A 16,415-nucleotide genomic window follows, 5' to 3' on the forward strand; every position below is an offset into this window, starting at 1 on the left:
TACTATTACACTGGGCAAAAGATGCCTGCATTGCAGGGCACTGGACCCTCCAACTCTACAATTCTATGATAGTTCGACCAAAAAGATATGCGCTTGAAATAAGTTGTATAAAAAGTTATCGGCTGCATGCTGTCCTGCATTATTTCACAGTGTGTTATAATGAATGAAAACAACATTGATAAAAGCATTATGTAATGGTCACTATTAAAAAGAATGAAAGATGTGAAATCTGAACTCTTGTCTGCTTTTAGGCTGTTACCAATACAGCAGCCTGGTGGCCTGCAGCTCTCATCTGCACCTGCAAAGCAAGGCAATACCTCATGCACTGGAGCCGGTCATTCAACAAGTGTACAAAATGTTAAGAAAATTGGATGACATGAGGTTAAAAAAAAAGTTGGGTCACTTGATGGAATGACCCATATGGAGAGACACTTGAGATTTGGGGTTCTGTCAAACTCAGATCCATAGCCTGGGATTAATGGAGGGGACATAACAAAAATATGCGGATGGGTGGCATGTTGTATACGTCTCTACTAGTTCTCAGTGTACTGGGCTGTGGCCTAGTTCTCTTTGAGATGGACGTCTCCTTAGGGCATGGCTGGAAGCATTCTCAGGTCAATGCAGTCCTCCAACATACGATAGGAATGTTCATCTACTACTAGAGCGTATACTGTATTGTAATAGCTGGCCTTAAATCCCATACATACATCCGGTCAGCAATATATATATATATCTATATATACAAATCCAAACATACTGAGTACATTACATGTTTTCTGTATCAATCAGGGCCCCTAAAAACCACGTATTTTTCCGTAAATCATTTGTTTTACTCTCATATCATTTCTCTTCACAATAATTCCTGGCAAAAAATGCAGATAACAACAACAAGGCAAGCATTAAGTTCCACTCAGACTGGATCATATTATCTTAACCATTAAAATATTCTTCATTTATATATATAAAAAAATCTAAATATAAATATTGACACTAAGGATTGAACTCACTGGATGACAAAATAATTATTTGTGTGCTATAACATATACATTTTATGGTTTTCTTTAAAACGGTAAATTAAATCTTTGCACATTTGGCACAGGTAAACCTTTGTAAAAATCGAAATGCCATACAGCAGGCAGGGATTTGACTTTTTTTTTTTGCAATGTCTACAAGTACACATTTTTGTCAAAGATGACTGAATAGTTTAACATTTGAACACAGTAGTTGCTTCTCATGCCTCTTATGGAAAACATTCTATTCCAAACTCAGTTTTGTTTTATATCACACCAACAGAACAAAAGTCAAAGAGTTATCTATTAAAATTAGTCATGTTGGATTGAATATTACATACACAATAGTAGCTAATAATATCATTGGACAATTATGTAGACCAGCCATCATTATTGACATTTCGTTAACACACACAGACCTGCAGAAACAAGAATCTAGGAATGTATCTTAGACAAGTACAGAAAGAGTGGTGTGAATGGAAACTGACACAATTGTATTAGACCCCTACTTTAGTTAAGTAGCTTAGTTTATTTGATCATATACTATATGGATGTTTTTTATATACTGCAGAAAAAAACCCTGCCATCTGAATAGTCAAGTTTTATAAAACTTAGTAAGAATTTCATGCATGTATATAATAGCATCATTTTGTCTGCAGCATTTTTAAAAAGGGAGTGAATGTGGATAGGGATTTTAGATATGGGCCTAGGAATACACAAACCCAAACGAAAGTAATGAAACTAACATTGTTGCAGGTACACAATTCCATTGTAGTGCAATCCTAAGCCTGTTTACTCAGCAGTAAGTGACATTAAGCTCAGTAGGATTTACTCCCTGGGATTGCAGCCAGAATCTGTTTTAACCAGTCTTCTATTCTTACAATTAAAGAGTGGTAAAGGCATTAAGTCTAGCCTTTTAATGCATGCTTATGAGTGAAGTGGGGGTTCTAATGTGTTAGCATTTGTCGCATAGAACCTGGGTTGCTAGTTGTACGAAGATTATCAGAGAAAGAGCACGAGGCTGCAATCCTGTACACAGTGTCCTGACCACAGTGGGGCTTGCAGCAACAAACCTATTTGCTGTTCAGACGCATTCTAATGTGCCCAGTGTTGCTGCCTGGATTTTAGCTCACATACTCAACCAAATCAACTGCTAAAGCCACTAAATGATTCTGGCCCAGCACCAGTCAGCCATAATGAGCACATAGTAAGCAGTACAGACTGATTGATGGACCTCACTTGTCCAGATTGTGGGGGGTTGAGAGCCCTGAAACATAACCATCCATCGAAATTATGACTTTCTAAAAAGGACCAGTGATTCCAAAAGCCCCTTCCGCACACTTTGGTGGGAACAAAGGAATCAATAATAGACTCTCAATCGAGGGACTATCAAAATCTGATCATTAAACTGCAAACACACACTTCTAAAAGTACATATATATATATATATATATATATATATATATATATATATATATGTATATATATATGTATATATATATATATATATATAGTCCCATATTAGGGTGATCACCTACACTTTATGGCTAGCTCACTTTTGTAACTGAAGGTGAAGCGAATGTGCATTAATCTGAATCTTATATTCTAGGAAAGGCTCTGAAGTTACAGACTCGGAGACCAGTTCTAGCAGTGGAAAGACTAGGACTGATTTCAGCTGCATGTGCCTTTTGTTGAGAATGGGAGAGATTTATAATTCATCCAGGGGGAAGTTCATTTAACAAGCAAATATTGGGTGCTTCGAGATAGGAATTTATTGTGGAATCAGGACTGCTCATGAACACAAGGTTTGCCCAGCATCTGCCTGACACGGTTGTCATCAAAATGCCAGTCCATACCCTTTTCTACACACGCACCCCGATTTCCTTAACATGGAAGGTAAAATACCTCATTGAACATGCACAGCCATTGCTGGTGGGAAAGTTCTTTAGCCCAGTGGTTTGTTAGGTGTGAGTTGGTGTGCTGGTAAACAGCCTCTACCACCACACTCCTACCTCTGAGTGTGCTCCTCACATGAGCACAACCTAGCCATTTCGTTTCTGGTGGCCTTGGCCCAAACAATACGAGTGTGCCTGTTTCTGCAGATTGCCACATGCTGAAGGCATGCCTGAATTTCAACAGCCCAGTTTGGAGAAGCTGCTCTCTCAAGATCCTCAAACAGTACATGCAGGGAATTACTGACTCAACACGAAATTTTAATACAGAGGTCTTCGGATGAGCATTTCGGTTCTTCGTTGCTGATGTGCTGCTGTTCTTTTGGGTGGGGGACTGTTTGTTTATGCCGCTGATGGTTACAGGGGTCTGCAAAGTATTACAGTATTAATTGTTTTGGATACTGCTGCATCCAAATCAAACCATGGATTGATTTAGCTAAGTATCACTCTTGCAAAAGACCTCAATATTATTATTATTATTATCATTACGGAAAAAAGAAATGAATAGAAATTGATTCCTGCCCCCCAAGCCCACCCACCCCGAAAAAGAAAGTACAAACCTTGTACAAAGTACAAAGTACAAAGATAAATAAAGGCTGGTAATAGCACTTCTGGTGATTTTTTTTAAAATGAATGCACAAAAGTACCTGCACATATGCTCAGAATGGAACTGTAGCGGGGGAGGGGGTTTGATGGCAGGGACATAAAAGGCTCAGCACAGATACATTATTTCAAGCTGTGTGCATGGCTAATAATTGAATAGCAACAGATGTCCATAACTGGGGGGAAACAGAAGCTAATTTGACAATGGTGTGCACATAAAGAACCCGAATCTGAGCTACCTTTTAGATTTATAAAGCTCGTATCTGGAAGCACCCATATCTTCCACTTACAACACTCATGGAAGGCAAGCACAGATCACAAACGGAAAAATGCTCCCCTCCCATTAAAGCTCCCCAGTGGCCATCCCTTTCCAGCATTTGCTTTATGATTTACCCAGTTACTTTTGGAGTTCCTCTTATTGCTCAACAATACATACATGACTGTGTGAACAGTAAGGTCCCAGCAAATCTGGACGACGGGGTGGATGGCTTGAGTGTTTCCTTGATCTACACGTGGGATATTGGCTGACGTTAACGGATGAATTAGGAATACAAAACATACTGTATTTTAAAGACAACGTTTTTTAGAACAGTTAACAATGTGAGGAGGGGGGGGAGTGCATCTTAAAACATGGAGCCTTGCTTATATGAAACTCGACGTCCTTTTTGGAGTCTCATGAGAACTTTAAGGCAGAGCTTCCAACAGCAGACCACAATGCTGAAGACTTGAACAGCTTTCTCAGTGAGGTATCCAAGCAAAGCCCTATTACGGAGGCATTGTGGGTTCTTGAGGGTCCATTTTTTTATTGGATGTATACAATGGCTGTTATATAAAGGCACTCGAGTGTGTAGCCTCAGGCAGTGTGTTAATGGCAGTAGAATTATAGAATTCTAGTACATTACAGCAGACCCTATTGTTGGTTCCTAAAAAGGGGAAATACAGAATTAAAGAAACATTAAAGTTGATAACGAAGTAATATAAATATACAGCAAAACTTCTAAAAGGCAATTATTTAACTCATGGGATCAGACTATTTACAGGCTCAATGATCCAAAGTCCACAATGGCGAAAGGGTTATTCCAAAGGTCTCTTGGTCAGTTAGACCTCGCTGTTCTTCCCAAAGCTGAACAAAAATTGTAATTTAGGCTTAACGTGTTACTCATTTCTAAAACTCAATTTTGGCATTGAAGTTCGAAAATTTTTAATTTAGAATCTGAGATTTTGAAGTCATTTTATAACCAGGATGACGTATCACAAAAAATGATGGCGTTAAAAATACACACGTGTTTTTTTGAGTTGCAGCATGAAGTTCCTGCTTGATTCAATACATTTCATTGGTAAACGAATTTTAGAATTCAAAACTTGCAATGAAGTTTGAACGTTTTGGGGGTTTTTCCTCTTAAGACCTGGGTTTTGGGAGAGAAATAGAAAACCCAGGAACCAATGGGATGAGTGAGTTTGGGAGAGGTGGACCTTGGGCTATCTCAGGTCTGCGCTGACCCCCCTCGAGCAGCTTATGTTGGAAGCTCGGCTCTGCCCTCGCCGGTCCTGGAATGAGCCTTTAAATAAGTCCCATACGCTCAGAGACTTTGCGCCTGTTCATTGGGGGATATAGGAAGCCCAGAGCACTTGTTCTTTAGATGTCCCTTTTATGAAGAGGCATGTAGTAAGGCCTTTGATCCCCTACTGGTGAGGCTCACTGACCTCCCGGAAAAGCAAAAATTCAACCCTTTCCTGTTAGGCAAAGATCAGAAGACAACCCGAATGGTCGCCAGATTCTGTGTACAGATCTATAGGCACAGACCATCTCCCAACTCAAACTAGTTCGTTAAGAAAACCCCCAAACTTGGTTTTATGGGTGACTCTGGGTCAGCTCCCTGCGGTAGTTTATTGTTGTACATTGTTTTTAAATTTATTGTTGTACATTGTTTTAATTGTTTGTTTTCCTTCTGTGACTGTACCCCCAAGTGTGTTTTATAAGCTGGTCTCCAACTGTAATAAATTATCTATCTATCTATGTTGGCATAAGCCCCCAAAGGGGTGTTGTGGAGGGTGAGTAGAGTATTACATCTACTCCAAACCTCTTTTCACTCGGTCACAAGACCTGGCAACCCGGCAGAAGTTATACCGGCAAACGGGGTGGTGTAAGTCAGACTGTATTTCAAAGGCTTGTTTTCTTCCTGCCAAACTCGTTCTGGATCAGCTGGCAATAACCTCACTCCTGAACAGAGTTTGGAACTGGGGTAACTTAAACCAGCATCAACTTGTGCCGGCTTCCTATGCTTCGGGTTGCTCTGTAAGCTTACCTTCTTATCCTTGGCAGTGCTTTTCCTCTCCTTTTTGGTTCTCTGCGTAAGAGATCCTTGGAGTATGAAATTCCTGTTGAATGTTCTAACAGGTGTAACCGGAGATGCGTCCATGTCTTCACCTGAAAAAAGAGTCGTCACCAGCGTTCTGCATAAATTCAAGAGAATGATGGAGGAGGCAACATGTGTAGCTAAGCTCCTACAAAAGAAGGGGGGCAAGGCTCAAATCTGGCAGATGCAGTATGAGCTATTCTCAACCTGGTGGCCTCCAGATGTTTATATGACTGTAGTGCCTATCAGCGCCATCAAGTGGTAGTCAGTGATGATGGATGGTGGGAGTTGTAGTCTATCATATCTGGTATGCAGCCATTTGTGAAGGTTGCAGTATGTCTTCCAACCGTGAGATGACACTACCTCTTTCCTGTGGAGTTATCTCTTGCTGAAAGTGCACCGCGTAATTTCCCAGGCTTCCCTCTGAAGTAGGAAATTTTGGCGGTGATAGAAAGAGACTTTCAACCAAGTATTTCTTAGGCTGTGTACATCTGAAGCACATTCAAAGCAGGTTCTTTCCCTTGAAGAATTCTGAGCACTGTAGTTTGTTACGGGTTGCTAGGAACTGTAACTCTGCAAGGGATAATGTACTGTGCCCAGAATTATTAGAGGAGGGGCAGATATGCTTAGAATGTGCTATACAGTTACAGTGCATATGCGAATAATTAATACAAATGACATGCTTGTTATATGACCCTCAAGAAGAAATGGCAAAAAATAGTTAATATCAATTTCATTCAGCTTTAATGACAAAAAAGCCCAGAAAAAAATCCTGTCCCAGCTCCACCCAGAAACGGAAAAAAATCGAAGATTAGGGTAGGGAACGTAGCTGGCAACCCACCCTCTCAAAATTGTTTCTAAAATGCTTTTCTAAAATAAAACTGTTCCTGCTAACTTCCATTCATTTGCAGTGCTGTATATTCTCAGATGGAAGGGTCAGTGAATTCCATGAGACACTCCCAGGTAAGTGTACACAGAAAATATTTTAAGGCAGCAGTTTTATTTATGATAACGTTATGGTTGTTTGTTTTTAATCTGGCTTTGAAATATCCAAAATTTTAACATGTTATAATAAACTCATAGTTAAGTGACGTGAGGTGAGAATATTCTCGAGAATTCTCCGGAGAATATTCTTCACAAACTGTAAATTCTAATGTAAGAACTAGTTTCATAACCCACATTTTAAAAAAATCTAGTAAATAATATGTCAAGTTATGATATTGCCAGTGTAAGTAATGAATAATTATTTTTTGAACCAGTTATATTAATGGGCATTGTGTCATTCACCATTGGCAGTTCTGAAATGTGAGCTATAGAAAACATTTTTATTTATTTTTAGTTTTAAAAATGCTATTCATTTAATTTGATGAACATTTGTATTCGTATGTATTTCAACTATATGTAATAGCCTTTTTCTATTTTGGTGTGACCTTATTATTTGCAATTCTATACCCTTGACCAGTGTGATCCCCCCCCCCGAAAGCACATTTAATGCTTTATACACTTAAAGTACCTAGGCCTATACAATTCTGTGTAACAGCATGTGAGGTGGCCTTGATTTAAACAGCTGACGTTTCTATATTTTTATTTAGTGCCAGTTGCTGGTTTTTGCAGTGCCATTTACCAGAAATTGACATACTGAAATATATTATCATATAATGATAATATATTTAATGTTAATGGCTTTTTTATTATATATATGCATATATAGCCTTGTTTATCAAGCTGTGTTTTAGTCACCAAAACAGTTATGAAGTGTTAGAACTATAAGAAACACAAGATAGCCTATTACTGAATTTACTTGTATCAAACCTTAACATGCCAATTGTATATTTTGACTTATCCTATATGTACGTGTTCTAATGGAAGAATAAAATATGATTTAACTACTGAGTTTCCTTATACCAAAGCTTAACATGACAATCACTGGTGCCATCACCTTAGAATGGTTTGGTGCAAAAAATCAACGAATGTGAATTCACTGCATTGACCCATTGCATAAAAGTATCTGTACAGTTTTTGGTTGCCATCTGAACAAGTTTACCCATGAATAAATATGTACAGTGGTGCCTCGCAAGACGAAATTAATCCGTTCCGTGAGGCTCTTCGTCTTGCGGTTTTTTCGTCTTGCGAAGCAAGCCCATTGACAGCTTAGCGGATTAGCGCTATTAGCGGTTTAGCGGCTTTTAGCGGATCAGCTGATAAGCGGCTTAGCGGCTTAGGGAAAGGGGGGAAAGGGGAGAAAATGGGGAAAAACCCCGCAGGAACTCGCAAGACATTTTCGTCTTGCGAAGCAAGCCCATAGGGAAATTTGTTTTGCGAAGCGCCTCCAAAACGGAAAACCCTTTCGTCTAGCGGGTTTTCCGTCTTGCGAGGCGTTCGTCTTGCGGGGCACCACTGTATATTAACTAATTATATCATTTTCAATGCATTAAAATTATATCATTTTCAATGCATTAAAATGAATATTCTCCTATTTCAAATGAAAATTCTCTAATATTCATATTAATCGAGAATATTCTCGAGAATATTCTCCAAAAGATTATTCTCAAGAATTTAACATCACTAGTATAATTTTCCATTGTTCCTAAATTGGTCATATTGGCTGCTGATGTTGGCACCCATCTTTCTTGAGAGACAATGAAGTGCACCCCTGGGGGTGAAGTCAAACCACTGTGTTAGCAGCACTAACGTGATCTTCCTGGGGCGCCAGCTTGGGCAGAGTGTCTGGAGGTCCTGGGCTGCCCAGGCAAGGTCTCAGCCTCACTGATGTGGTCCAAAGGAAAGCAGAGCAATGTGTTTGGCACCAGCTTGGCTGCAGGAGTTGCTGGAAGGAGGCATACAAAGGTGCCATCCAACCGTCTTAGGGACTCCACTCTGGATTTGTGTAGGGTTTCGCCTTTTCTTCTCCTGAGGATACCCCACAAGGCAGCAGAAGCTTAGGATCAGAGTTTTCCTTCTCTCGATGGGCTACCTTCCCAGGTTGACAGGCCCCATCTGCCCCTCACTTCCCTCTAACAGCATATACAGAAACCGCCTTCTTGACCGTTTGGACCCATTCTTGCTCTTATCCGCCCAATCTGCCAAAGCCTGAGCTCGAGTGCAGGGCAAGTCAATATGTACTACAGAATCAAGATAAGCATACTGTTATTTTCCACTGTTTTTCAGTACCTGTCACTGGTGGAGCTGGAAGCTTTCGTCTCTGCTGTCTTGATGTGTCTATCGTGTGCATCTATGGGATGAAAAACGCCCCACAGTTTATTAGTATATAATTAGCACATAACAGGGAACCAATACTGGCTCCAGTCCAACTCTGGCTATGTACAGCTGGTCAAATGCAAGGGCTAGTAGTCTGGACCACAGTGGACCAGGGACATCCATCCCCACCTGCCTTAACAGACACATGGTGAGCATAACGAGGACTAGGTGAGCATTATGCTGCAGACGTTGACACACATTTCAATGGGCATCTATACCAGCTTTGGCCATACAGATGTGTGTCTGCTTCACTACACAGGTCTGGTTGGATCGGTGGGGTGGCTGCTGGTTTAATTTTTCTTACCTGGTTTGTTTGCTGTTGGTCACGTTTCCTTGTCAGATGAACACACGGAGCTACATTCAAGCCTGCCACTGTTAGCGCTGAAATTCTGCTCTCTATATCTGAAATCTTTAAAAGAAACATGCAAACAATAATTAAAATCAGCAATGAAAACAGATGAAAACACATATCCGGGTAGACTTGTTCAAACATAAATGTTTTTAGTAGGAAGGTGACTGCCTGGTGTCAAAAAGCAGTGAGTTCCATGCTGCCACACTAAAGGATTGATTTCTTACAAATACGGAATGAGTATTATGCAACATTTGAAGCAATACCAGTTCCACAAACTGAAATGGTCAAGCGGGAATGTATGGGGGAAAAAACAAAAAATTCCTTCCAGTAGCCCCTTAAAGACCAACTAAGTTAGTTCTAGGTATGAGCTTTCGTGTGCATGCACACTTCTTCAGATACACACGAAAGCTCATACCTAGAACTAACTTAGTTGGTCTTTAAGGTGCTACTGGAAGGAATTTTTTGTTTTGACTATGGCAGACCAACACGGCTACCTATCTGTAACTGTATGGGGAAAGAAGATCTTGCAGGCAAAATGCTTGCAAGTTGATAAGGGCTTTATATACAGAATTGTGATGAATGTAGCTGAGTCCATCTCACGGGTGGTTGTTTAACACAATGAAAGAATACGAAATTATGTGGCAGATACAAACAGGGGAGCTAGCTGTTCATCTCACCTGAAGTTCTGCATGATGAACCTGTGCTGCTGCTGTTGCCACTTGGTCTTCCAGGTCAGCCAACTCTGATTCTGAACTAATGCTGTTAATTCTGCGTGCTGCATCCTCAAGGTCATTCAGCTGACTCTCCAAGCCATACACACTGCCGGCTGTTAGGTAGACCTAAGCAGTACATGTGCCAGAATCTAGTTAGGTAAGTCTACAGCTTTGGGGCCTCTTCAAGGACTAGGGCCTGAGGTTCCTACTGCCACCCCACTGACCAGTACTGACCAACACTGCATTAATCATTCATTCATTCCACATTTTAATGTGTTTCCCCATCACATTTGGAAGTGCAAAAGGCAGTTTCTTTTCTTCTTTTTGTTTAAAGTGGACTTGTTGTGCTAGGGCATGCTTTAAGCCACTTTAATTAATCAAACCTAAATTTTCTCCCTTCTGCAAAACACTGACAGTCTGGCAGAGGTGCTTTAGAGACAAATGCGTAAGTAGAAACATTGCAATTTGGGGTGCCAGTGTCTGCAAAACATTGCCTTGGCCAAAGATCATAGTGTACAAGCAAGAGGCACTTTTGCTCATGCAGGTGGGAAAAGGGAGAAGTGATTTTCCTCTTCTTCAGCCCCAGGTCCTGCATTACCAAAAGTGGTTCCAGAGCCAGTATTTCAGGGAAATAAAAGAGGACTTTTGATGTGGGCGGGTTGAGAGTCCCGTCCCCACCAAGAAGCAGGTGTGCTCTTCACTTCCAGAGTGGTATATTTGGATCCAAGCCAATGACTCCAAATTGGTTTACATTCATGTAACTACAGTGGTGAGTCTGTGTGTGATCATGAGGCTATCTTCAACATGACCAGTCTCAGCTCAAAGGATAAAGGTAAAGGTAAAGGGACCCCTGACCATTAGGTCCAGTCGTGGCACTGGGGTTGCGGCACTCATCTTGCTTTATTGGCCGAGGGAGCCGGCGTACAGCTTCCGGGTCATGTGGCCAGCATGACTAAGCCGCTTCTGGCGAACCAGAGTAGCGCACGGAAACGCTGTTTACCTTCCCGCCAGAGCAGTACCTATTTATCTACTTGCACTTTGACGTGCTTTCGAACTGCTAGGTTGGCAGGAGGTTGGCAAGGATACAGCCCTTTTAAAAATGCTTTGCCCCCCCCCCAGTGATTTTACATTCATTTTGTCCCCAGAGGAGCTTAAGACAGAAATGGATGAATAAAAGATGAACATTCCGATTTAACAAATAATATGCTTGGATTGATTTTGGAATATTAATGAGGACTAGTGAAAATTCACAGACGTGCTCCGTTTGTAAGTTAACCTTAGAGAGTGTACGTGTGTGCTTGATTTTCTTCGCTAATCTACTTGTTCCATGCTTTGGTTCGAGACCTCATTCATCTCTCCCTGACTATGGAAAATGCCCCAAAAGCTCATCCAAACCTGGCTTCAACTTTACTACTACTGCATAAATGTGTTTTCCTGAATCAGAGATAAGTAAACATGAAAGAAGTGATTCACACAGAGGGACAGATATATTACTACTACTACTACTACTACTACTACTACTACTACTACTATTACTACTACTACTACTATTATTATTCTGCCCTATACCTGCAGCTCTGTCTCTGTTGCTCTGTGTCTGTTGCTATCCCATTCTTATGCTGTCAGATGCATTTTAGAACCCTGATTCTAAATCTCACAGGGATAACAATAAGAATGGGGGGCTTTGCTCTGATTCAGAATACCTAAACAGGGCTTTTGTCTTTTAGTTTGCTTGGGTTTTTTGTATACACAATTGCCATTCAAAACCAGCGGCTCTCTTTTCCCACAAGAGTAATCTAAGCAGGACTACCCACAGCACACACAGATATAACATGAAGTCTTCTGCCACTCTTACATTTTCTTCCAGTGTTGTGAGCTGCTCATCAAGTCTGATAGGGTCTGCCCCTAGGGGGAACTCTCCTTTGCCTTTGTCAGACACATCTGCTGCAAAATCACAAGGACCTGTAGATTCTGCTATGAGCTCCTCTGTTGCATTGATGACTTTTAGGACCTCAGTAGATATGTTGCAGAGAGACACTGCAGAATATTTCTGTTGTAAAACAGGAAAGTTTCTTGTTAGAAGGAAGAGGCAAATGTAGTGAAATTGTTTTGCTTCATGAATACACAAAGGCTCCCACTTTCCTTTTTTGATAAGCTCCCGTTTAGCCACATAATCAGCTTACAACACGGAAACCATTATTATTATTATTATTATTATTATTATTATTATTATTATTATTATTATTATTTCTCATCCTGCCCTTTGCCTAGCTAAACAAAAAACTGTTTGGGTCTCTTGCTCTTTCAAGTCACCCTCCATCTATATAACGAAGCTGAATGTTGCAGAGATTTTTCCATGTGGACTATTTTTAAAAAAGCAGATTACGACTAAAGATAATAGGCTTATGAATCAAACACATGTGAAATTGAGTGAAATAGAATAATCCATCTATCCTGAATCATACCCACCATCTCCCTAGTCTTGGAGTTGATTGGGGTTTGAAGAATAGACAGGGAGATGGGCAAAGCCATGGTGAAATCTACTCTCACCAGTGATCTGCATCTCCCATCAGTCCAGTTGCTATAAAACACCAAATCCAGGCCATGGTCTACAATGCGCTTTTGAACATGTTGCCGTTCTCCTTATCTACTCAGGCATGAGCTTCATAGTTTATACAGTGGTACCTCGGGTTAAGTACTTAATTCGTTCCAGAGGTCTGTACTTAACCTGAAACTGTTCTTAACCTGAAGCACCACTTTAGCTAATGGGGCCTCCTGCTGCCGCTGCGCCGCCAGATCACGATTTCTGTTCTCATCCTGAAGCAAAGTTCTTAACCTGAAGCACTATTTCTGGGTTAACGGAGTCTGTAACCTGAAGCGTATGTAACCTGAAGCGTATGTAACCCGAGGCACCACTGTACTGGCAATGTTATTCTGCACTCACAAACAAAAATCTGATGTAAATAATAATAAAAACCAATAGTTTCAAGAATGGTTTATTCTTTTACAACAAATCAGGTTCCATTGTATTTTGAGCCGCACAGGGAACGAGTTGGCTCTCCTGCAAGAGAACTGACATCACAAAATGTTTGCTTATTGTTGAGGACAACAATAAGTAAATGTTTTGTCATGTCCCCTGAGACAGTCGGCTTGAAGTTTGGTTATTTGCAGACTATAACAGGGTACAGATAAGAGGAAGCTCTGCTGGCTCCGACCATGCTGTAATTGCTTTCCTAGCAGGTTATGGTTTCCTATGCACAGAACAAGCAGTGTTGTACATTAGATATTTGGGAAGTAGACATAATTCCGTGGTACTGCATTTGCTGCGTAGACAGAGGGCTTCCGGTTTCATCTCAGAAGATGTGTAGGTAGCAGGTCTAGAAAAGATCTCAGTTCGATATCTTGGACAGCTCCTGCCATTCAGAGTAATTAGCCCTGGCAAGATAGGCCAGTGATCGGACTCAGTGCAAGGCAGATTTGTACGTTCACATTCTTCACATGCCAGTTCGTCAGTAAGATGTTTACTGAATAAATGCTCTTTCCATGCCTTCATACATTGATCTTCCAACATATGGTTGAAGCCCTATGATTAAAGAGGCACTCAGGCAGCAGGTTAGATAGAATCAGGTCTTTGGCCTGTCTGGCAAAAATAACAGTGATAATTAAAGCAGCCAAATGTTTCCTGTCTTCACAGACTGGGAGATACTTGAATCATGAAGAGCTGCTCAACCTCTCATGATGTTTCCATGTTTCCCATTTACTTTTGCAGGTGCCAATTAGTTTGAAGGAAATCAATAATATTTAGGGAGAAATCAATGCTGTGGAGGGGTTATTTTAGGTATTTTGCCTTCACTGGCCTCTTTTCCATGCCCCATTATTCCATTAATTATATTTTTTTATTTTTTTAAAAAAAGCTTCCAGAGCTATTACATTTTCTTCAAAGTATCTACATATTGACAAATGTTTCAGTCTTCAAAGAAATGTGCCTGGAGTTCTTCCTTCTTCATAATCCAGACAGCACTTGAAAAATATTTATTAAGTCTTAGATCTTTATCTCTTGCTGCAATCCTTTATAAACAGGTCACAAATGATGTGAAACACTCAGAGCTTATGCACACAACCCAAATATCACCAGTTGTTACATAGACCAGCAGTGATGATGGTTTTATTTTATTAACTGTGTAAACACTTCCAAAAATATGTACAATCGTACCTTGGTTTCCAAACAGAATGCGTTCCGGAAGTCCGTTCGACTTCCGAAACGTTCAGAAACCAAGGTGCAGCTTCCAATTGGCTGCAGAAGCGTCCTGCAGCCAATCAGAAACCATGGAAGCCACGCCAGATGTTCGGCTTCTGAAGCAAAGTTCGCAAACTGGAACAACTACTTCCGGGTTTGTGATGTTTGAGTTCCAAGTTGTTCGTGAACTAAGCTGTTCAAAAACCAAAGTACGACTGTACCAGTGCCTGACTCAAGCAAAAAGATGACTATCATGGGCATCCCACAATGGATCATTGGTCAGTGGCAAAACTTCAATGGTACCTACCAGCATGGATGCTCTCATTCCTTAATCGGCAATATTACATTTGATTTCCCATGAATTACTACTGCTTCCTATCATGAGAACACCAGTTGCGGCAAGTATTAGAACTACTGTAAAAAGAATCCATTGCATTAAAGTGGATTAGAAGAGACTCATTAGTGAGGGTTATCCAGAAGAATAGCTCTATCTGATAGACCTATTTTGGAAGCAGTGACACAAACTCTCTCTCTGCCCCTCCCCCCCACCCCCTGTGCAGAAAGCAGGGATAAAGGGCATAAGAGAAAGAATTGGGCACATGGCCATGAGAACCAAGAGCCACAAACCACTATTTCTCCAAGCTGTAGCACTTTTACAAACAGATTTCTGTGCTATCATATCTCTGAGTTGCTGTTTTAAATCATGGCCTATATTCAGCCTCTAACTGCCCAGTCTATAATTTCAAACACCTGGATGATTTGACTCACCAGGAGAAAGTGGGTTTTTGAAGGTAATGGAAGAACCCTGAATCAGGAGGCTGGCTCTGATTTTCCTACTATAAATAAAGTAGGTCTAGCCATCAGAGTAATGTTGAAATGTTTAGGTGGAATAGGCGTTCCATTATAGTCATAAGAATGTACAGAGAAAGGTCAAGTAAACAGGTGGACAACTGGTACTGGGGGGAAAGCCCTTTTGACTGGCATTTGCTGTATCTGACTCTTCATATTGCTGAAAACTTATCCTTACCTACAATAGGCGATTCTCAAAGACAGCTGTCACATCTACTCTGTTTCTCAGCTGAGCAACTATTAGGGAAGTGACAGACATTTAGGCAATCTAGCTGTGCTGTTGCAGTTACAGAGCTAAAGAGAACCGAAATCCAAAATATTAGCTAAAGCTTCTGCATCAGCTCTGCCAGCATTAACTTTAAGCAAATGGCAATTACTAAAATTTAGCTGCAGTAGCATAGCATAGGTTGCCAGTGTCCAGGGCAAGGCAAGTATTCTTGGCTTCGCCCACTGATAGGCTGGAACGAAGAGCCAATAGCTTGGCGACCTATCCAAGTGGCAGCTGTGGCACCCTGTGAGCATCAAGCACGGTGGAAAGCAGGATGGGGGATTGGTTGGCAGCAAGTATCTTTCTAAAACCCATGCAGAGGGCATCCTAGCAACTGGCTGTCATTGCAGAGATAGGAACATGGGAATGTGTCTTTGTGTCATTGGTCTATTTAGCTCCGTATTGTCAACATCGACTGGAAGGCTATCCAGGGTTTCAGGCAGGGGATTTTCCAGCCCCTCCTGGAGAAGTTAGGAATTGAACCTGTAACCTTCTCTTTTCCATTGAGCTAGAGCCTTCCCCCTCTGGAACTAGCTTTGACTCAGAGACCTTCAGCGACTGTTGATGACCTGCCAGTAGGGATGGAGGAGACATTTTGAAGGGAACTAACCTAATTTGCTGATCACAGACAATTTAAATGATGGGTTTTTTAATGCATAAAAGGGACTGGCCCTATGATTGAGAAACTGACCTGGGGAAGGCAGAAACCGATTCATTTGTTCCTACCTACTGGTAATTCCAGGACGCGGGTGGCGCTGTGGGTAAAAGCCTCAGCGCCTAGGGCTTGCCGATCGAAAGGTCGGCGGTTCGAATCCC

General features: G+C 41.1%; 1 protein-coding gene across 7 annotated transcripts in view; it reads right to left on the reverse strand.

Annotated features, from left to right (window-relative positions):
- Positions 1-2,764: 2,764 nt before the first annotated feature.
- MYRIP (myosin VIIA and Rab interacting protein) overlaps positions 2,765-16,415 on the reverse strand; it is a 155,912-nt gene continuing 142,261 nt past the window's right edge. For 6 of the 7 annotated variants that reach the window (XM_081882012.1, XM_081882016.1, XM_081882011.1 and 3 more), the window contains 6 exons: positions 12,101-12,295; positions 10,210-10,371; positions 9,485-9,589; positions 9,094-9,154; positions 5,872-5,993; positions 2,765-4,488 (listed from right to left, as the gene is read on the reverse strand). In XM_081882012.1, the coding sequence (XP_081738138.1) occupies positions 4,456-4,488; positions 5,872-5,993; positions 9,094-9,154; positions 9,485-9,589; positions 10,210-10,371; positions 12,101-12,295 (678 nt within the window). In that variant the 3' untranslated portion in view covers positions 2,765-4,455. The other variant, XM_081882017.1, reaches the window with a different exon arrangement.

The sequence above is a fragment of the Podarcis erhardii genome (genome assembly GCF_964252035.2).
Source record: "Podarcis erhardii genome assembly, chromosome: 12".
Classification (NCBI taxonomy): domain Eukaryota; kingdom Metazoa; phylum Chordata; class Lepidosauria; order Squamata; family Lacertidae; genus Podarcis; species Podarcis erhardii.